At 29.4% G+C, this 23962-nt stretch overlaps 2 protein-coding genes and 1 long non-coding RNA gene across 3 annotated transcripts in view; 1 reads left to right on the top strand and 2 right to left on the bottom strand.

Moving 5' to 3' along the window:
- The window catches only part of LOC126734705 (agrin), a 323970-nt gene that overhangs the window by 139544 nt on the left and 160464 nt on the right, over positions 1-23962 (bottom strand). The gene's annotated exons all lie outside the window — the stretch shown is intronic.
- Positions 1-23962, bottom strand: part of LOC126734704 (uncharacterized) — a 228845-nt gene that overhangs the window by 36539 nt on the left and 168344 nt on the right. Inside the window, exons 10-11 of the mRNA XM_050438420.1 lie at positions 21612-21860; positions 1520-1731 (exon numbers count right to left, since the gene is read on the bottom strand). Coding sequence (XP_050294377.1) covers positions 1520-1731; positions 21612-21860 — 461 coding nt within the window. The remainder of the gene's footprint in view (positions 1-1519; positions 1732-21611; positions 21861-23962) is intronic.
- On the top strand, positions 11778-12762 carry LOC126734708 (uncharacterized). The gene is made up of 3 exons (XR_007660149.1): positions 11778-12003; positions 12054-12215; positions 12320-12762. It is a non-coding gene; the product is annotated as an uncharacterized LOC126734708 (long non-coding RNA).

A 23962-nucleotide genomic window follows, 5' to 3' on the forward strand; every position in this document is an offset into this window, starting at 1 on the left:
AAATACAATTTTGAAAATTTGTACATATATTATATGGAAGATTTTACTGGACACCTATTTCAGGGTTTTTCAAAATTTGTCCAGATTTTGAAAAAAAAAATTTTTTGGATTAAATATTTTTTTTTATTTAAAATCAAAAAATTATCATATATTTTCATATAAATAAAATAAATTATTTCTTGAAAATACTTTAACTTTTCAGGAATCATGGCCCATATTGTGCCTTATCAAGGAATATTCCCAAAAATAATTTTTCTGGAAATCTCGGTCATATCCAGGTTCTCAGAGTCATTATTCATGTTCTTCCAGGCATTAAAAATTAGTTTTCCTTTTCTTATTAGATAAATAATCTCATTTCTTTAACGTGTAATTTTTATTTTTTTACATTAAAAACCTGATCTATTTCAGAAATTTTTACCAAAAAAAATCTTCTAGAATTCCTGGATATTTTCAGGAAATTAAACTTATTTTTAACATTAAAGAAGTAGTCCACGCTTATTTTTAAAATTTTTACAGGTATTAAAAATTAAATATTCCTTAAATTTTCAACTAAATAAAGCGAATTATTAATGAAGTAAATTTGAAGCATTAAACTCTCTAGTTTTGGTCCAGGAATATTTCTAAAAATTATTTTTCTGGAAATTTCCAGGCATCTTAGGTATTATTCCTTTTTTTCAAGGAATTACAAATTTTCTCTTTTTTTCTATATAAATTAAATTAATTTTTTTATAGAGTAAATTTTTTTTTTCAGATATGAAACGCCTTATTTCGTCCAGGAATATTCCTGAAAAAAATATTGTTTCCTGGAATTTATGGATATATCCAGGTCCAAAAAATTATTACTTAGATTCTTCCAGACATTCGAAATTATTCTTAATTCATGCTTGAGGAAAATTTAGTTATTTTTTAAGGTAAGTAGGTAATTTTCTCAAAAAAAATTCCCGAAATTTTAAAAGTTTTCCATTAAAATTTCCTGTCCAAGAATATTGGCAAAAACTGTTTTTTTTTCAGTCATTTGAATATATTATTAAATTTTTAACTATTAGCAATAATTTTTTGCTTTTTTTTTGGAAAAAATAATTTAGTTATTAATAAAGTAATTTATATGCTTTTTTAAATGCAGAAATTCGGAAAGTTTTTAAAAACTTTTTTTTGGCAGTTGTAACCGTCAAAACCTTGACAGGAAGTTCAATAATTTGAATTTTATTGGGGAAATTTGTCAAAGGGAACCAGAAAATTTCCTTGACAAAAAAACCTATTTTATGCTATTTCCAGGCATTTGGAGTAAATATAAGTTATAGTAGGCATTTTTAAATTTTTTAAGGCAAATTTTGTGACTATAAAACACTTCAACTACTGTACAGACGTTCTTTAAAAACAAATAGAAACTTTCCAGACATTTAAAGAGATTTTTTCTGTTATTTCAAGCCACCTAGTCACTATCCATTTCGTCCAGAAAATAATGTACTTCTTCCAGGAAAATCACTGATTGATTTATGCTTCGAAAGTTATTACTCACCTATACTGGTATCATATGCGTGCAAATACTCGCTGGTCATAAACTGGGACACCAACGAGGACTTGCCTACGGCGGGACCACCCAACATCAGAACCCTGTAGGGCAACGGACCCGGGGCGGAAGTCGAACTTTCCCTGGACGAGGCCAAACTGCACGAGGCGGAAGTGCGAGCCGATCCGGCCGCGGAAGTTGGTCCCGGAAGTTGTTCAGTACTAAAATCATAAAAAAAAAAAAAATTAACTGAGTTTGGTATAGACCAAATATATGTATAATGCATTAGATAAGACAACTCGATCTCTTTGCGAACCTCTTTGTTGAATTTTGCAAAGGCGTTTGATACGGTCTGCCATAAAAAGCTATTTAATGGGTAGAGTACAATACGTGAAATTAGGCGAAGTAAAGACACCCCCAGGGTACTGTTTTGTTTGTTTTTTTTTTACCATTAAAATGCTTAATTCTTTACTTTATAAGGATTTGCTAGAGTGAAATCACCGTTAATATCAATTATTTTAAAGCATACTTTAAATGTTTTATATTTATTTTTCGACGTCTTATTTTAATCCTTTTTATTGATTTTATATTTAAGAGTTAAAACGTTCCCAATTTCTTAGTGACCCGTACTAAGGGAAAATTGACGAAATAAGTATTAATAAAAAATACTTCTACTATATTAGTATTTTTTTTTATTATACTTTAAAGTATTTCCTATATATTAGTGGAAACCAGAGCAAAATCGGACCTATTTTGACTAAGTAAAGAACATTTTTTGTTTAGAAATTCGCGACCCTTGTCGATTTGAATATTATTTAATGTCTTCTAACTAAAGCAAATACTTAAATTAAAATTGAAAAGTATTTAATAACTGTGCGTTTTTTACTTGTATTTTCTTTATTTATATAAAATTTCTATAACTGTAAATAATTTTTTTTTCATCTAACTCTTATATTTATGAGATTTAACTCTTCATAATATTAAATTGCTTTAATGCGCATGTATCGAAAATTGTTCAATAAAGACATACATAACGATGATTAATAAATAGATTGATGCGAAACAAGAATTCCGCAATAAAAACGTATACGAGCGAAAAATAATATTTTCAGAAATGTACGGCCAAGCGATTAAGATAAATTTAATCGTTGAAACGTGCCCTGCCCCACAAAAAAAAAACGTTTTTCCCTGATTAAGTTCTTAAGTCACGCACGAAGAATTTCCCAAGGAAAAAATCGACGAAATCGTATCGGGTCGAATCATCATTTTCCATTTTCTGATAAATCCCGACGGGTCTCGTTAGGACTCGTTAGGATTCTATTTTAAGAATTAATCATCTAAAATCCATTTTATTATTATACAGAGGGTAGAGAACATTTAAACATAAAAAGAACACATAATGAATAGGCCTATCTGCATCATCACGATTCACAATGTGGGTTTACAGGTTGAAAATAACTAGGACTAACACTAATATTAAAGACTTTTTCTTAAAGGGATTGATACTTTTGTCTTACATTAATTAAATTTAAGATCGTGAAGGTACACCAAACCAATTACATTGCTCTATAACTTACTGTCATTATTATTTGAATTTTAAGGAATTTTAAGATGGTCAACTATATGGCAAAAATTAGTGGCATAGAAGTTACCATTCTCGAATACATAAAAGAGGATATAATATGACGCTATCACTATTTTTTATTTTGGTAACATGATTTTTCGATGCTTTAACTTAAAGGCGGATATAGTTTAGTTAAAACAAACCAAAATAATAAAATTTGCAATTTTTTCCTGGAAGAACTAGTGACTCTAAACCGTTTTTTTTAACGTTTCTGGCATATCTCAAATTTTCTAAATGGTTTGATATCACTGGAAAAGCTGTAGGTCTTGTAATTTTCAAACTTTTCACTGAATTATGCACATTTGTCTTATAGTCGGAAAATGGTCAACTTTGGAATTTTTTCCTAGGAAAACCAATAATTCTCAAATGTTTTCTTTAACATTTCTTAAATATCTGGAATCTTCTAAATCGTCGGGTACTATTAGAAAATCCATACGTTTTATAGTTTCCAAGATACGAATTTTTAAAATTTTTAATTGAATCATGCATAATTGTCTTTGAAAATGGTGAAATTAAATTTTTTTTTCCTGGAAAAATTCTTTTCTTTCAAACGTTTTCTATACCATTTTTGGAATATCTGGAACCTTCCAAATCATTTGGAACTACTGGAAAATTCGTTGGTCTTACAGTTTCTTAGCTATAGATTTTCAAAACTTTTTTTACTGAAATATGGATGTTTTTCTTAAAATCGGAAAATGGTCGACTTTGGAATTTTTTCCTGGGAAAACTAATAATTTTCAAACATTTTCTTTAACATTTGTGAAATATTTGAAACCTTATAAATCGTCTGGAACTATTAAAAATTCCGTACGTCTTATAGTTTCCAAGCTACGAATTTTTAAAATTTCTTATAGAATCATGCATATTTGTCTTTGAAAATGGTAAAATTTATTTATTTTTTCCTGGAAAAATTGTTTACTTTCAAACGTCTTCTGTAGTATTTATAGAAAATCTGAAACCTTCTAAGTCGTTTGGTGCCACTAAAAAATTTGTAGGTCTTATAGTTTCCTAACTATAGATTTTCAAAACTTCCTACTGAATTATGCATATTTGTCTTACAATCGGAAAATGGTCAATATTGGAATTTTTTCCTGGGAAAACCAATAACTTTCAAACGTTTTCTTTAACATTTGTTAAATATCTGAAACCTTTTTAATCATCTGGTCCTATTAGAACGTCTTATAGTTTCCAAGCTACAAATTTTCAAAATTTCTTATATTTATCATGAATATGGTAAAAATTAAGTTTTTTTCCTGGAAAAGTTTTTTATTTTAAAAGGCTTTCTTTATCATTTTTGAAATATCTCGAACCTTTTAAATCATTTGGTACTACTGGAAAATTAGTAGATCTTATAGTTTCTTACCTATAGATTTTCAAAACTTCTTGCTAATTTATACCTATTTGTCTTACAATCCGAAAATGGTCAACTTTGGAATTTTTTCCTGGGAACACTAATAATTTTCAAACGTTTTCTTTAATATTTTTAGAATATCCAGAACTTTCTTAATCGTCTGGTACTACTAGAAAAACCGTACGTCTCATAGTTTCCAAGCTACGAATTTTTAAAATGTCTTATTAAGTCATGCATATTTGTCATGAAAATGGTAAAATTTAACTCTTTTTCCTGGAAAAGTTCCTTACTTTTAATCTTTTTTTTAGCATTTTTGGAATATCTGGAACCTTCTAAATCATTTGGTACCACTGGAAAATTTGTAGGTCTTACAGTTTCTTAGCTATAGATTTTTAAAACTTCCTACTAAAATATGCATATTTGTCTTACAATCGGAAAATGGTCAACTTTGAAATTTTTTCCTGGAAAAACTAATGGTTTTCAAACGTTTTCTTTAACATTTGTAAAATATATGAAACCTTCTAAATCGTCTGGTATAACTAGAAGATCCATACGTCTTATAGTTTCCAAGCTACGAATTTTCAAAATTTCTTATTAAATCATGCAGATTTGTCTTGAAAATGGTAAAATTTAATTTTTTTTCCTGGAAAAGTTCTTTCGTTTCAAACATTTTCTTTAACATTTCTGGAATATCTGAAACCTTCTTAATCGTTTGGTACCACTGGAAAATTCGTAGGTCTTATAGTTTCTTAGCTATAGATTTTGTAAACTTCCTACTGAATTATGCATATTTGTCTTACAATCGGAAAATGGTCAATTTTGGAATATTTTCCTGGGAAAACTAATAATTTTCAAATGTTTACTTTATCATTTCTTAAATATTTGAAACCTTCTAAATCGTATGGTACTATTAGAAATTCCGTAGGTCTTATAGTTTCCAAGCTACAAATTTTCAAAATTTCTTTTATTTATCATATTTATCATGAAGATGGTAAAATTTAAGTTTTTTTCCTGGAAAAGTTCTTTATTTTAAAAGGTGTTCTTTAACATTTTTGAAATATCTGGAACCTTCTAAATCATTTGGTACTACTGGAAAATCCGTAGATCTTATAGTTTCTTACCTATAGATTTTCAAAACTTCTTGCTAATTTATACATATTTGTCTTACAATCCGAAAATGGTCAACTTTGGAATTTTTCCCTGGGACAACTAATAACTATCAAAAGTTTTCTTCAACGTTCTTAAAATATTTGGAACCTTCTTAATCATATGGTATTACTGAAAAATTCGTAGGTCTTATAGTTTTCTAGCTATAGATTTCCAAAATTTCCTACTGTATTATGCATATTTGTCTTACGATCAGAAAATGGTCAAATTTGAAACTTTTTCCTGGGAAAACTAATAATTTTCAAACTTCTTCTTTAACATTTTTGGAATATCTGGAATCTTCTAAATCGTTTGGTACTACTGGAAAATCCGTACGTCTTATAGTTTCCAAGCTACGAATTTTCAAAATTTCTTATTAAATCATGCATATTTTTCTTTGAAAATGGTAAAATTTAATTTTTTTTCTTGGAAAAGTTCTTTACTTTAAAACTTTTTGTTTACCATTTTTAGAATATTTGGAACCTTCTTAATTATTTGATACTACTGAAAAAATCGTAGGTCCAATAGTTTCTTAGCTAAAGATTTTCAAAACTTCCTACTGAATTACGCATATTTGTTTTACAGTCTGAAAATGGTCAACTTTGGAATTTTTTCCAGAAAAAATTAATCACTTTCAAATGTTTTCTTTAACGTTTTTCGAATATTTAGAACCTTCTTAATCGTTTAGTATCACTGAAAAAGCCGTACATCTTATAGTTTCCAAGCTACAGATTTTCAAAACTTCTTATTGAATCAGGCTCACTGTCCGAAAATAGTCAATTTCGGAATTTTTTCCTAAGTAAACTAATAACTATCAAAAGTTTTTTTAAATGTTTTTGAAATATTTGAAACCTTCTAAATCATACGGTATCACTGGAAAATTCATATGTCTTATAGTTTCCAAGCTACGGATTTCCAAAGTTTTTAATTAAATTATGCATATTTTTCTTGCATTACGGAAATGATCAATTTTGGCATTTTTTCTTGAGAAAACTAATACTTTAAAAACGTTTTCTTTAATGTTTTTAAAATCCTTGGAATCTTCTAAAATATTTGGTACCACTGAAAAATCCCTAGGTCTTATAGTTTTCAAGATACGAATTTTCAAAACTTCTTATTGAATTATGCATATTTGTCTTACAGTTCGGAAATGGTCAACTTTAGAAAAAACCCAACAATTTTCAAACGTTTTAGGAATATCTGAAACCCTCAAAAGCCTCATAATGAAGGTCGAATTTTAAACACCCTGTATAAATAGTTTAATTAAGATTAAGCAGAACAAGCAGAAACACTGTTGTTTTTTAAATTGATATTTAATAATCAGTTAAAGAATAATCCACTAATATCCGTTCCACGTAAGTTCTAAGTGAGATTTCCAGCCAGGCAGGTTCAAAGAAAATCTAATAAAACGATAAAAGCGTTTTTAGTCGGGACGAGAGGAAACTGCTTTTACCGACGCGTCGCGACGCCTAACTCGATTGCGACGTCGAAGAGCGACGCCTTCGTTAGACTTAATTTGGTGACATTTTAACGGTGTACAGGGTTTAGAGCGCCTTAAAAACATGTGTAATTTTATTGGGGAGAAACGACTTGAAGTGAGGGCATACCATATAAGTAAAATTTTCGGTTCAACAAGTTCAAACCTGTATTTTTAAAATTCAATTCCAGAGCTACTTAGCAAAAAGTCTTTTGGCCCAAAACATGCATAACTAAGTTCAACCCTACGATTCTTCTCAGATTTAGGAGAGAATTTAAATAAATTAATAGAATCGTGCTTAAAACAACAAACTACTGAATGAAAGCATGCCCACAATGCTCACGAGCATACTCACGCATACAGCAAGTGACTTTGCAAGCAAGCGATCGGGAATGCGTCTCGCCAATTAACGACGTCATTCGCGGATTCTCGATCGTACTTTCCCAGGAAACTTTTCTGCAGGACGAACGTGTACATGTCGGCGGCCATTCGCGCGACGATACCGACGACGATTTTATCATTTTTATCCCGCTCACATCTACGGATACGTAGAGGACTCTGGAGGTAGTAGGTCAGCTGGATAATGCCGCAACACATGGGCGTGCCTCTCGATATTTTTTTGATTATTTATTTAATAAGGGTCAATTTTTAATTGGTCGGATTTATTTTTATTGAGTAATGGATGGTTTTGTGAAGATGGTTTTTGTTTGAAAATTCGTCACCCTAGTCGATTTGGATAGTCTTTAGTAAATGTGACTTTCTTTAGTAGGACTTAAAAAATACTTCTACTTTGCTTAGTAGATCAACGTTTTCTTAAAATAAACTCCAAGATTTTCTTAGCCTATAGTAAAAATTAGAGTAAAATCGAACTAATTTTGACTAAGTAGTGAACTGTTTTTGTTTGAAAATTCGTTGCCCCTGTCGATTTGAATAAAATTTAATAATTTCTTAATATCTTCTTTATTAGCACTTAAAAAATATTCCTGCTATAGTTAGTGGCTTAATATATTTTTCCGTTGTAATATAAGGTGCTTTGTGAAGAATAGTAAAAACCAGAGTCAAATCGGACCAATTTTGTCAAAGTAGCACACATTTTTGTGGAGACGGTTTTAGTTTAAAAATTCTTCTCTTTATTGGCACTTAAAAAAATATTTCTACCATAGTTAGTGCCTTAACAAATTTTTCTATTTTACTCTAAGATGTTTCCTAAGTAATAGTGGAAACCAGAGTAAAATCGGACCGATTTCTACTGAGCAGTAAATATTTTAAAAAAAATGGTTTTTATTTAAAAATTCCTGTCCTATTCTGCGTTATGTTGGTTATTTTTAACGTTAACGGGGTGCAATTTTAGCGACATTGAGATACTTTTTCATAAATTTTAGAGTACTATTAACAAAATTTTCATACTCATTTAGTTTTTAGGATACAGAGCAGTTTTGAAATTTGCAATTTTTAAATTTCCCTAGTGGAAACTAGAACAAAATCGGATTTATTTTTATTGATCAATGGACAGTTTTGTGAAGATAGTTTTTGTTTGAACATTCGTCACCCTAGTCGATTTAGATAGGCTTTAGTAAAAGTGACTTTCTTCTTTAGTAGGACTTAAAAAAAATACTTCTAATATGCTATATAATGTGATATATAATATGATATATAATATGCTAATATGCTAATAGTAGATCAACGTTTTATTTTTAATAAATCCTAACATTTTCTTGGCCTATAGTGCAAATCAGAGTAAAATCGAACTAATTTTGACTAAGTAGTGAACTGTTTTTGTTTGAAAATTCGTTGCCCCTGTCGATTTGAATAAAATTTAATAATTTCTTAATGTCTTCTTTATTAGCACTTAAAAAATATTTCTGCTATAGTTAGTGGCTTAATATATTTTTTCATTGTAATATAAGGTGCTTTGTGAAGAATAGTAAAAACCAGAATCAAATCGGACCAATTTTGACTAAGTAGTAAATATTTTTGTGGAGACGGTTTTAGTTTAAAAATTCGAGACCCTTGTTAAATAATCTCTTCTTCTTATTGACATTTAAAAAAATATTTCTACTATAGTGCCTTAATAAATTTTTCTATTTTACTGTAAGATGTTTGCTAGGTTATAGTGGAAACCAGAGTAAAATCGAACCGATTTCTACTGAGCAGTAAATATTAAAAAAAAATGGTTTTTATTTAAAAATTCCTGCCCTATTCCGAGTTATCTTGGTTATTTTTAACGTTAACGGGGTGCAATTTTAGCGACATTGTGCTACTTCTTCGTAAAATTTAAAGTACCATTAACAAAATTTTGATACTCATTTAGTTTTTAAGATACAGAGCAATTTTGAAATTTCCCTCGTATCTTTCGTTCTTCGTAAACTTGCCGAAAAAAGTGAAATATTATTCTTACATTTTTTTTTGTATTTTTTGTATAGTATACCTTAAACTGTTTTCTAGTTAATAGTGAAAACCAGGGTAAAATGGAACCAATTTTTACTAAGCAATGGACATTTTTGAAGCGATGGGGTTTTTATTGAGAAATTTGTGACCCTCGCCAACGTTAAATTTTTTTTAATAAATATTTAGTACAGTTAATGAATTAATATGTTTTTTTTTAATTAGATTTGAAGCTGTTTGCTAGACCATAGTGGAAACCAGAGAAAAATCATACCAATTTTGATTTTTTGTTTGAAAATTCTGGACCCTTTGTCGATTTCAATATTAGTTAATAATTATTTATTGGTTATTTTAGTGATTGTCAAAAAATGCTTCTAGTATATTAGGCCTTTAAATTAAATAGTAATATTTAGTTACCAATGAATTTAAATATTTGCCAAAGTCTCGGCAGTTTCCACCTTCTTCAGGGCTATGACAAAAGAATACTTTTATTATAACTAGGTTAAAATCTGTTTTTCTTTCATGCAATATATTTGGTAAACAACTTGTTTACCAATAGTTGTTGTAAAATGATATTGATACATTTAAACCATATATGAATTGAGGTATCACTTTTTTTCTCTTAAACTAAGGATATATATGATGTGACTTTGATGTTGACATTACAGCTAGATAATGTGGGCCACCTTATATGGGCCTACTTCTGGATATTTTTTCAATATTTATTTAATAACGGTCAATTTTTAATCTAAATGTGGCTTTGTTATAGAATTTGTGGTTTTAATAAATATTAGATTTTTTATTCCCTTTAGTAAGTAGTCAGTGTTTTATTTATATTTTAGGGTATTTAGCTAGTAGTGGAAACTAGAACAAAATCGGATTTATTTTTATTGATCAATGGACAGTTTTGTGAAGATGGTTTTTGTTTGAACATTCGTCACCCTAGTCGATTTAGATAGGCTTTAGTAAAAGTGACTTTCTTCTTTAGTAGGACTTAAAAAAAATACTTCTAATATGCTTAGTAGATCAACGTTTTATTTTTAATAAACTTTAACATTTTCTTGGTCTATAGTGCAAATCAGAGTAAAATCGAACTAATTTTGACTAAGTAGTGAACTGTTTTTGTTTGAAAATTCGTTGCCCCTGTAAATTTGAATAAAATTAATAATTTCTTAATATTTTATTTATTAGCACTTAAAAAATATTTCTGCTATAGTTAGTGGCTTAATATATTTTTTCATTGTAATATAAGGTGTTTTGTGAAGAATAGTAAAAACCAGATAAGTCAAATCGGACCAATTTTGTCAAAGTAGCACACATTTTTGTGGAGACGGTTTTAGTTTAAAAATTCGAGACCCTTGTTAAATAACCACTTATTCTTATTAATACTTAAAAAAATATTTCTACTATTGTAGCGCGGGTATTTACGTACTCGCTGTATGTCCACCCTCTAACCTTTGACGTCGCAGGGTATCCGTCAACCTCTTTCACTATTTCTTTACAGTTAAAGGAGAAAAAGTCGACAAAATGCCTCAGGCGCCACTCTAAGTAATTAAAAGAGCTTAAAGTCCCCTCTAGCCTCTCGAGTAAGCCTTTAGACAGTGGAGAAACCAGGTAGAGATTGAAAGTAGACTGTCCGATTTTAATGAGATCTTATTGGTTTTAATCTTTATTATTACAAATATTAATAAGTAACAGGTTTGGTTGCTTAAAACTAAATGAACAAAAGTGTTCTTAAAATCTAACAATCCCCATTACCAATTTCTATGATTAAGCACAGGCAGTTATTTGGGAAAATGTACCGGAAAATCCGGCACTCTATTATTGACGCAAAATAGTATGATTTAAGAGACCGGGTTATGATGTTTTGTACAAGCGGTTACGGATGACATTCGTTAAGCAAAGCCGGAAACTCCAATCAAGCAATCAAGCAATCTCAACCAATCGGTCAACATTTACCTCTGCTCTGTTGCTATACGGATAGTAATTATGACATCACGGACTCGGTTATTACTTGTCTCTCATCATTTTGAGAAGCCAAGTAATAATTAATAAACGCGGCTACTGCCTGCCCTACAAAACACGAAGAAAGATGGGCCCAAACAACAGTTTAAAAATTTAATAAAACGGAACGGGACGGAACGATATCAATAGGAACGGATTCGATAAAGATCTTATAGTACGCGAGCTTGGAAGCGGCCGGTCAACTGTCAACAGGTGGCTCTTACCTAACCCAATACACACTGTCAACGTCAAGACAAAATTAAACGTAAATATTGAAAATTTAACGGTATTGAAATATGGAAAAATTACTGATACTTCGCTCGAAAGGTATGGTACGACCTTACTGCAACGAATGTGAATCCTTGGAATGTGAAGACCTGGAACCTTTTTATACCTATCGCAGGAATTTGGATACCGACGACTCACGAACATCCTCGGAACCAATCGTTGAATAAAAATGCAATTGGGAAAACTTAATGAAAATAGAGTTTTTTCTCATGAAAACTGTACGGATTTATAGGCTATGACCTTATATGATAAACAGACTTAGTTTCAGATCTCAAAACCGGGTATGTCAAGGTGAAAACAGCGGGACAAAAGCTGGCCACATGTGTACAAGAAAACCGGCTTTTTTGGAAAACCGCGCGAAACTGAAACATGATTTATATTATATTTTGCCACACCGGGCCTGCCCCTTCATTTAACAGGGCTTCCCAAGGTAGGTAAACCTTGAAACTTGCAAAATAGAACATGTAAACAATGCAACAGCATGAAAGGAAAATAACCGAAAAACTGGAAGCATAGTGATGAAAACCTTCTCAGTTTTAGGCATTTGTGGTTCTTTATTATCCTAAGAATAACCAGGGCTGAAAACAATAAGGCCAGAGACTACAACATAGTCAACGGAGAACTAGGCATAACCTATAAGAAATCAAACCTTTCCAGGATACTATCAGACTAGAAACCCCTTTAAGTTGGTTTCTTTGTGAATGCTTACTATTATAAACTCCTCATTACTCACAGGTAATGCTTAAAATGTATCTTTTTGTTATGTAAATTATATTTTTAGAGGTTAAAATGTTAACGGAGCAAAATTATTTAACTTGTCTTATAAAAGACTGCCTGGGATTACCCTTATTACTATAAAATAAATACAAAATCTTGTAACTTCGTTACACCATAGTTAGTGCCTTAATAAATTTTTCTATATTAATGTAAGATGTTTGCTAGGTAATAGTGGAAACCAGAGTAAAATCGGATCGATTTCTACTGAGCGGTAAATATTTTTTAAAAAATCGTTTTTATTTGAAAATTTCTGTCCTATTTTGAGTTATCTTGATTATTTTTAACGTTAACAGGGTGAAATTTTTGCGACATTAAGCTACTTTTTCGTAAAGTTTAAGATACCATCAACAAAATTTTGATACTCATTTAGTTTTTAAGATACAGAGCAGTTTTGAAAATGTTGCTTTTTGAAATTTCCCTCGTATTTTTCGTTCTTTTCTAACTTACCAAAAAAAGTGAAATAATATCGATAAATTTACAAAACAAATAATTTGTCTTTTTTTTGACATTTCAAATAAATATTTCTATTCTAACTAGATCATTATTGTATTTTTTAGTTAATAGTGGAAACCAGAGTAAAATGGAACCAACTTTTACTGAGCAATGAACATTTTTATAGTGACTGTTTTTGTTTGAAAATTCGTAACCTCAATCGATGCGAATAATTTCCTGATGTCTTCTTTATTAACACTTAAAAAATATTTTTACTATAGTTAGTGACTTAATATACTTTTCCATTGTAATATAAGGTGCTTTGGAAAAAATGGTACAAACCAGAGTCAAATCGGACCAATTTTGACTAAGTAGTAAACATTTTTGTGGAGGCGGTCTTAGTTTACAAATTCGAGACAGTTGATACAATTTTGAAAATTGGTATAAATATTCCTTGTAAAATTTAACTTAATACGTGTTCAAGGGATTTTTCAAAAAAGTCCAGGATATTGAAAGAAAAATTTTTTGTTCGAAAAAAAAAAATTTTTTTATTGTAAAAAATTACCTTAATTAAAAAAATTTAAGTAGATACAATTCTGAAAATTAGTATAAATATTCCAGGTAAAATTTAACTGGATACGTGTTTCAGGAGTTTTTGAAAAAAATCCAGGGTTTTGAATTTTTTTTTTCGAAAAAAAAATATTCATTTTTTTATTTTAAAAAATGACCACAATTAAAAAATTTAAGTAGATAAAAATAATATTTTTTAAAATTATAAACAATGATCATAATTAAAAAAATTAAATAGATACAATTTTGAAAATTGGTATAAATATTCCTTGTAAAAAATTAATTGGATACGTATTTCGAGAATTTTTAAAATTCGCCCAGGATTCTGAAATATATTCTGTTAACTTTAAAAAATGGCCATAAATAAAATTTGACTTCTAAAATTCTAACAAAGACATGTTTTTTATAGGTGATTAGGGACGAATAATGCGATCCTAAAATTAAAACGTACAATACCTCAGTCTGATTAAAACAAATTTACATTTTAATAAAAACCGACATTTTAAACAATACATTAATTAATTGAACACACAATAAAATATGAAATTCCTCACTAATTTTCACAAAACTATTAAAATTTCAATTATTTATAATAAAAGCGGCCTTTAAAGCATTGTATTTTCATTTTATATAATGCAATAACCGGATATTTAATTTTTTTTCGTATGCTCCAATTAATTTATTCCGGAATAATCGGTTAATTTATTAAATCGTGGAAAATGGATTTTCCGACCGACTGAATTGATTTGATCCTGTGCTTAACCAAATAATGAATTTATTATCCGATTAGTTCGTTTTAAACTCTTTCGGTCCATATTTTCACTGGAAGGGTCAATAAAATTAAACAGTTTAAAATTGTATAGTAATAGAGTAATTTAATATTTTTCCACATTAGAAGTGAGAAATTTCATTTGGTAAAAAAATCGTTTCTCTTGCTTTCATTGTTCCAATTTTACCCTAACTTTCCCTAGTTAACTAATAAGCGTTAGTAATGAATGTAATAAGGGTGATAAATTCTTAAACAAAAAAAAAACAATGGTATAAGTTATACATTGCTCAGTCAAAATTGGTTCGATTTTACCCCAAAAAACACATTAATAATTGCCGACATTACCTTTTCACATTTCTACCTAATTTTTTTAAGTTAGGAAACCAAAAATAATCTAATTCTTAATAAAAGCAATTTAAACCTTAACTATCAAATTTTATTATATTAATAAAGTATTATTTTAATAAAACAACACTTTCTTTTTAAACAAATGTTGCGAAATGGATCTATTGAATTTTTAAACAAAAATCGTCTGCACAAAAAGGTTAAAACTGGTTCAATTTGGCTCTGGTTTCCGCTATTGTCTAGGAACCACCTTAAAGTATAATTGAAAAAATACATTTATGCAGTTACTAGAGTAGACATATTTTTTAAGTGTCAATGAGAAAGATATTAAGAAATTACTAGAAATTATTGAAATCCACAAGGGTCAAGAATTTTAAAACAAAAACAGTCATAAAAATATTCACTATTTAGTCAAAATTTAGCCGATTTTACTCTGGTTTTTACTGTTGGCTAAAGAAAACCTAAATTTTCTAATTATGGTCATTTTTTAAAATGAAAAAAATATTTTTTTTCGAAAAAAATTATTTTCTTTCAATATCCTGGACTTTTTTGAAAAATCCCTTGAACACGTATTCAGTTAAATTTTACCAGGAATATTTATACCAATTTTCAAAATTGTACCTACTTAAATTTTTTAATTATAGTCATTTTTTAAAATAAAAAAATAAAAACTCTGGACTTTTTTGAAAAACTCCTGAAACACGTATCCAGTTAAATTTTACAAGGAATATTTATACCAATTTTCATACTTGTATCTAATGTTTGACTTATGACCATTCTTTCAAATTAAAAAAAATGGTTTTTTAAAATCCTGGCAAGATTTTAAAAATCCCTGGAACACGTGTCACGTTAAAAATATCCAAGAAATAATTGTGCAAATTTTCAAACTTGTATCTGCTCAAATTTTCGACTAATGGTCAATTTCTAAAACTACAAAAAAAAAATGAAAATTCTGGACGCATTTTGAAAATATATCAACTTTTAGCTTTGTCTGAGGCACTAGACGTATAAATTTGACAGAAGCCCAAACCCCTTTAATCCTTATCCCTAATGATGGACTTGTTATATGTCCGAAACATGTTGGATTAATGGTTTTTAAATACATTTAGTGTTGTGAGTGAGGATGACCGGAATACTTTCAGTTACTCTTTCAGTTACATTTGGAACACATTATATCTAGTCAAATTCTTAAGTCACGGCTATTTTTTTAAATAAAATAAATTTGAAACACGATTTTAGTGATGAAAATGTACAAATCTCAAAATTGTATCTCCGCAAATTTTCATCTCATGCTATAAAATATTTTTTTCTCAAAATCCTGGACCTATTTTTAAATTCCTTGAGCCGAATACCCATTCCAGTTAAATTTCCAAGAAACAACAAAAATTCCCGTTATCTTTGTCAAACAATGCCCGATAAACAAACAGATTTACCCCGTAAAAGGAGAACGGACGTTCTTTAAAGATTAAACCGAATAAGTTAGAACAAGGGCGAGTGAGCGAAGGGCCGTGGGCGTCACAAACTACAAAATAAACTTCCGTCGTAAATAATGCCCTTGATACGCGACAGATCCCTCTCGATATTCTCCATTCTTCTTTGCACAACGGTCTCTCTTCCCCATTTGGAATTTCATTATATATTCAGCCGCTTGCTTACCTGTCAGTTCCGGTATAATATATGCTTACCTATGCGGGAATAATATTAAATCGTCCCTTTAAAGTGCACGTTTTAATAGGGAACTTTGCACCACGTGTACGCTGGAAGAGAGATAAGTGTTTGTGGACAAATAGTTCGTTTAGTATGTGGGGTATTGATGAAGAATTATAGATTTTTTCGTTGGAAAGTAGGAATTGCGCTTTTTTTAAAGCAATATTTTCGTTACTGTAGAAATCCAAAAAATTGACATTTTGCTAATTTTTCTATATGAAAACTCATCATTGTGCCATACTTGTATTGAAAATAAGTAATTCAGGCTGTAGTGGCTCTGGATTAGTTGAAGCCGAAAAATCGAAATATAATTTAATTAAGCCAAAAGGATAATATAGTCAATGGAATCAAAGGATTTGCTGGAAATTAGCAGAGCCATATAGGTAGTTATTCTATTTTTTAAATTGCTTTTCTTGCTTTAAAAGTATTTTTGGTAAATCGTTGATGTATATTAAGTATAATACATATATTGGCCTCAATATACTATTACATGTTTTTTTTTGCAAAAATGTTGTTTTTTTGCAAAATCTTGTACAAATTTTTAAAAAAGCTGAAATAGGTGTCCAACCAAATTGTCCATAGAATATGTGTACAAATTTTTAGGATTGTGCTTAGTTAATTTTTTGAGTTATGGGGATTTCCTCAAATTTAACGAAAAAAATACTGTTTTTTCCCAAAAATATTTTTTTTCTCAAAATCTTGTACAAATTTCAAAAAAAGCTGAAATAAATGTCCAACCAAATTGTCCATAGAATATGTGTACAAGTTTTTAGGATTGTGCTGTGTTAATTTTTTGAGTTATGGGGATTTTCTCAAATTTAACGAAAAAAATAATGTTTTTTCCAAAAAATATTTTTTTTCTCAAAATCTTGTACACATTTTAAAAAGAGCTAAAATTGGTGTCCAACCAAATTATCCATAGAATATGTGCACAAATTTTTAGGATTGTGCTTTGGTAATTTTTTGAGTTATGGGGATTTTCTCAAATTTAACGAAAAAAATAATGTTTTTTTCCAAAAATATTTTTTTTCTCAAAATCTTGTACAAATTTAAAAAAACGCTGAAATAGGTGTCCAACCAAATTTTCCATAGAATATGTGTACAAATTTTTAGGATTGTGCTTTGTTAATTTTTTGAGTTATGGGGATTTTCTCAAATTTAACGAAAAAAATTATGTTTTTTCCCAAAAATATCTTTTTTCTCAAAATCTTGTACAAATTTATAAAAAAGCTGAAATAGGTGTCCAACCAAATTGTCCATAGAATATGTGTACAAATTTTTAGGATTGTGCTTTGTTAATTTTTTGAGTTATGGGGATTTTCTCAAATTTAACGAAAAAAATAATGTTTTTTCCCAAAAATATTTTTTTTCTCAAAATCTTGTACAAATTTTAAAAAAAGCTGAAATAGGTGTCCAACCAAATTGTCCATAGAATATGTGTACAAATTTTTAGGATTGTGCTTTGTTAATTTTTTGAGTTATGGGGATTTTTTCAAGTTTAACGAAAAAAATAATGTTTTTTTCCAAAAATATTTTTTTTCTCAAAATCTTGTACAAATTTAAAAAAACGCTGAAATAGGTGTCCAACCAAATTTTCCATAGAATATGTGTACAAATTTTTAGGATTGTGCTTTGTTAATTTTTTGAGTTATGGGGATTTTCTCAAATTTAACGAAAAAAATTATGTTTTTTCCCAAAAATATCTTTTTTCTCAAAATCTTGTACAAATTTATAAAAAAGCTGAAATAGGTGTCCAACCAAATTGTCCATAGAATATGTGTACAAATTTTTAGGATTGTGCTTTGTTAATTTTTTGAGTTATGGGGATTTTCTCAAATTTAACGAAAAAAATAATGTTTTTTCCCAAAAATATTTTTTTTCTCAAAATCTTGTACAAATTTTAAAAAAAGCTAAAATAGGTGTCCAACCAAATTGTCCATAGAATATGTATACAAATTTTTAGGATTGTGCTTTAGTAATTTTTTGAGTTATGGGGATTTTCTCAAATTTAACGAAAAAAATAATGTTTTTTCCCAAAAAGATTTTTTTTCTCAAAATCTTGTACAAATTTCAAAAAAAGCTGAAATAGGTGTCTAATTAAATTGTCCATAGAATATGTGTAGACATTTTTAGGATTGTGCTTTGTTAATTTTTTGAGTTATAGGGATTTTCTCAAATTTAACGAAAAAAATAATGTTTTTTCCCAAAAATATTTTTTTTTATAAAATCTTGTACAAATTTTAAAAAAAGCTAAAGCAGGTGTTTAACCAAATTGTCCATAGAATATGTGTACAAATTTTTAGGATTGTGCTTTGTAAATTTTTTGAGTTATGGGGATTTTCTCAAATTTAACGAAAAAAATAATGTTTTTTCCCAAAAATATTTTTTTTCTCAAAATCTTGTACAGATTTAGAATAACGCTGACATAGGTGTCCAACCAAATTGTCCATAGAATATGTGTAAATTTTTTTAAGATTGTGCTTTGTTAATTTTTTGAGTTATGGGGATTTTCTCAAATTTAACGAAAAAAATAATGTTTTTTCCAAAAAATATTTTTTTTCTCAAAATCATGTACAAATTTTAAAAAAAGCTAAAATAGGTATCCAACCAAATTGTCCATAGAATATATGTTCAAATTTTTAGGATTGTGCATTGTTAATTTTTTGAGTTATGGGAATTTTCTCAAATTTAACGAAAAAAAAAATGTTTTTTCCCAAAAATATTTTTTTTCTCAAAATCTTGTATAAATTTTAAAAAAAGCTGAAATAGGTGTCCAACCAAATTGTCCATAGAATATGTGTACATTTTTTTAAGATTGTGCTTTGTTAATTTTTTGAGTTATGGGGATTTTCTCAAATTTAACGAAAAAAAAAATGTTTTTTCCCAAAAATATCTTTTTTCTCAAAATCTTGTACAAATTTATAAAAAAGCTGAAATAGGTGTCCAACCAAATTGTCCATAGAATATGTGTACAAATTTTTAGGATTGTGCTTTGTTAATTTTTTGAGTTATGGGGATTTTCTCAAATTTAACGAAAAAAATAATGTTTTTTCCCAAAAATATTTTTTTTCTCAAAATCTTGTACAAATTTTAAAAAAAGCTGAAATAGGTGTCCAACCAAATTGTCCATAGAATATGTGCACAAATTTTCAAAACTGTCTTTGGTAAATTCTTTGAGTTATGGTCATTTCCTCAAATTTTATAAAAAAAATAATGTTTTTATTTGAAGTAAATTGAGACAAATAGGAAATAACAATTTTATTTTTGTTTTCTGTTTTATATAAAATCTTGTATTTACTAAATTTTATTTATTATTCGACTTGCATCACATCTGGGTTGGTAGGTACTCCTTAACGGGGTCTTTCTGGAAAAACCGGGAGGCTGTGATAAACGTGTTGTGGTTATGTATGTAGCCCATATTGCTCAATAAATATATTATTAATATTATAAAATACTGTAATAAGAAACCACAAAAGTCCCCATCAAAAAGGGACTTCTTTCCACAAACAACCCCCAACTTATCCAATCAAACAAACACACCATCAGAGGCCGTTCCAAAAATACGACAAAACCCGAACCCTTTTCAGCAAACCCACTGGGGCACGATGGGGCCAATTCTAAATATAATCCTCGGGCCCCTTTTAGCCCCCGCCCTTTTATGCGCCCTGATAACTAGACAATAACGCCCGGGAAAGTTTAATGTGATCAAAAGCGAACCCGCTCAACCCGAATGAAAATATTGACGGACAACAAGCGAAAATGGGGTTTTTGCTCATTTCCCTGTTGTCGGGTTTTTTTTAAATTCACATTCAAACTGCTCTTGCACTATGTAAAATGCACCCCGGAATAGCCGGCCACACACGTCCGAGTCACGTGTCGATTTTGAATCGGTTGGGGGAGTGAGTTGACCAGTGGCGTAGGCCAATGGGGATTTTTCTGTTTAATGCGAGAATAGTATTATATATTAAATCAAAATCATTTATTTTTTTAGATAGTAGAAACATGCAACGGAACGTGAACGTGTATATATGGTACACGCCACAATTAGTATAAAAAGCTATACATAATGTATTTCTTTTTTATGGAATAATAATAATATTAATAATAATAATGTATTTATTTAGGTTCAGCTACAAAGGTAATACTTCTAAGGGAAAAAGGCTATAATATATTTTAGTTGAAATATGTATATTATAGACTTTGTCCTTATTATTTGTCAATTTTTTTCAATGTTGTCTGACTAAATTGTTCATCGAATATGTGTACAAATTTTCAAATTTTTATTTGGTTAATTTTTTGAGTTATGGACATTTTCTCAAATTTTATTAAAAAAATAATGTTTGTTCCAACCCAGCTTGCTTTAGCTTCATTTTTCATTTCATTCATCATTTATTAATTTATTATTTACCTTTATTTTTCTCTTTTTATATTGTGTCAAATTTTTTGCTTAAGTTAGTTTTATTTTGCATGAACGCAGACATTACTCGTTGTTTTCTCTTAACCAATTAAGGTTCGCTAGTTCTTCCCATTATTTAGTAGTCCCTCGAATTAATTTATTTTGTACGTTAATTTTCATTTTTTTCTCCCTGTTCTAATAGAACAAATACATTAAAGTAGCCCAGTAGTGTATCAAAGAAAGATGATATTAAGTTAGTTTTATCAGTTCTGTTAGGCAAGTCATTTACAAAAGAACCGAGGCTTAGTTTAAAATCTTCCATAATTCTCCTGCTAAAATTCATAAATAAAAAAAAGGTAGTAGAATCTGGACTAAAGGGTTCTATATTAAATCTCATTAACTGGGCATAGTGATCCAAAAATCCTGGTTCAAAATTAATGGAACTAACAAATTGATTATTGGTGACAACATAATCGATCATTAATGAAACTAGTTTGCTATAAAGAATTTAAATTTAACGAAGAAAAGTGATCAAATAACATTTTCTTAGATCAAATCTTCGCATAAAATTATCTTTTTTTGAGAATTGTCATGCTTTACTCAATACTTCCATATTATGAGATTGTCCAGCACAACAGTCCAAGATACGATCCCTTATCAATTAAAATTTTTTACGATTCTTCATAACACATCTATTGTATAACCATTTTTTGCCAATAAAGCCAGAAGGCGTAAAATTCGTGGCATTTTTTAAAGAGAAATAGAACATTAAAATGGGTCACCTGGTATAACCTTTGTTTCTTAACCTGTTTTCCTTATGAACTTTTTACCTGGAATTGCTGGATGCCACCGAGTTATTCGACCTCGACCTGCGACTCTTCAGGCTGTCACCCCTGTTCACCACCCCCTTTCCGGTAATGGAAAAGTGCCGGAGCCGATAATACTCCTCCTCGACTCCGGTGTTTGGCATGGAGGCTACGCGGGATCGCTGCTGCGGAAGACATAAGTAGTTCGGCCTCCCCGAGGATCTACCCGGAGTTTTCACCGATTGGGAACGGTTGTGGTGAGGACTCCCGTATCTGGAATTGAGAGAAAATATCCCTTCATAGTTTGGCATATTAATTATGTGAGATATATGTTAGAGGAGTATTGGAAACTCTTCTTGGGTGAAGCTTAAAAAATACTTTTACTGAAGTTAGTGTTTTAATAGGTTTATTACTTTTGTCTAAAAATTCGTCTCAATCGAGTCAAGAGAGACTAGAGTTCAAATCTCATAGATTTGAAATATATTTTTCCAATGCTTCTAATGCATTAATTATAGTTATAAAAAATGCTTTAAAGAGTTCTGTAGACATAAGTGGAATTTAGAATAAAATAGAACCAATTTTGACTAAGCAGTGCCACTTTCATAGACATTGTTTTTATTTGAAAATTCCTTGCCCTCATCGATTTAATTATTATTGGTTATTAATTATTTGAAAAAATTTAAAAAATACCTTTGCTAAAATTAATGTCTTAATGTGTCTATTTCATAATACTTTAGGATGTTCTCCAGGTACTAGTGAAAACCGGAACTAAATCGGACTAGTCTTTATAAAGCAGTGAACACTTTTATCGCGATGGTTTTTGTTTAAAAATTTGTCATTTGTCAAAAAGTCTCATAGATTTAAATATATTTTTCTAATACTTTTAATAATTTAATTATAGTTATAAAAAATGCTTTTAAGCGTTCTATAGACATAGGGTAAACCACCCAGTTATTGGCACCTTAAGGACTTCTCAGGTTTCACATATCAACTAGTTTTCAGAAAATTGATATTATAGTCAGCTTGTGACTAGTTTATGTTCTTTGATGATTCTACTTTGTTCTCAAATGAAAAAAAAATTTTTTTTTTTTAATTATAATAGCAAAATAATAAAAGTTTAGAGCCTAATTGTTGGCACGCTTTCCCAGTCATTGGCACCCGAAATTATCCCAGTTATTGGCACCCCCCAGTAGTTGTCTCACCAGTTATTGGCACATTGTCCACTACGCACGTCAAATGTTAATGACGGTTTGTTAAAAAAACAATAATCGATCTTGATTATAACATGTAGTAGCACTAAAAGTAATATCAAAATAATATTGTTTATAAATAAAACGCGCTAATAATCAAAGGTTTACAAAAACGAATAGTTAAAATTAAAAGTAGGATTAATAATACAATGTCTTATAAAAATATTTACAAAAGCCTAAAACTTAGACAAACAAGAGGCACAAAGAAATTCTTTTTTTATATAGACCTTTCTTTTCCAAACATTCTACATGATATGTTCTCGTACAATTTTTACACCTAAGTCCTGGTTTCGACCTGTTTATATTTTTCACGCAAACATAGCAAACTTTATTTTGTAACAAATTCCTCATTGATGAAGTGGATGCCGTCAAAGGTGTGCAGAGAGAAAGACGCTTTTTTGGCGGAGAACTGAACATTTTTCTAACATGGCTTTGATGATCATCCTTCCTTGCAGTTAGAGTCCTGCCTTTGTTTTCCTTTTCTGTCTTTTTTGCAGCCTGTCGCTTGAGTCTCTCTTCTTTTCTTTGATTCTTGTGATCTTCCTCTTCCGTCTGAAGCTGTTCTTTTTCCTCAACAATATTTTTGAAACCCGACGACGAAATAACATAAGGCATTTTCGTTACTGCTCTTTTGCCCTTCCTCTCAGGTGTTTGTTGTTTAGATAAAAATAATTCTATAGACGACAAATTATCAACTGGTGTTAGAATTTCGCTATCAGTATTCATCTTTACATTTACGTTATTCTTCTGCTTTCCTTTTATATTTGTGTCGACTACCTCAATAACTGTGGGTTCAATGGTGAACTGTTCTTTATTTAGGTCTGAAAGTCTTAGGATATTATAACTTTCCCCTTCTAAAACAATAGACATATTTGCTATTTCCTCTTCTGTATAATTTGTTTCAAAAACGCTTTCTGCCATTTGCCTTAAGGATGTTAAAAAAAGATCTTTTTCACTTATTTCATTAAGGTAGTTAAATATTCTTTTTAAGGCTTCAAAACTCTCGTCATCCGATGTCATTCCCTCCTGTCTCAGTTCCATAAATTTTCTATCACCTATTAGCTTTTTTAACAAAGTCAAACTTGTTTCTCTGATTGGTTTTCACTAATATTTGCTTCTGGTTCT

The sequence above is a fragment of the Anthonomus grandis genome, chromosome 3 (assembly GCF_022605725.1).
Source record: "Anthonomus grandis grandis chromosome 3, icAntGran1.3, whole genome shotgun sequence".
Taxonomy (NCBI): Eukaryota; Metazoa; Arthropoda; class Insecta; order Coleoptera; family Curculionidae; genus Anthonomus; species Anthonomus grandis.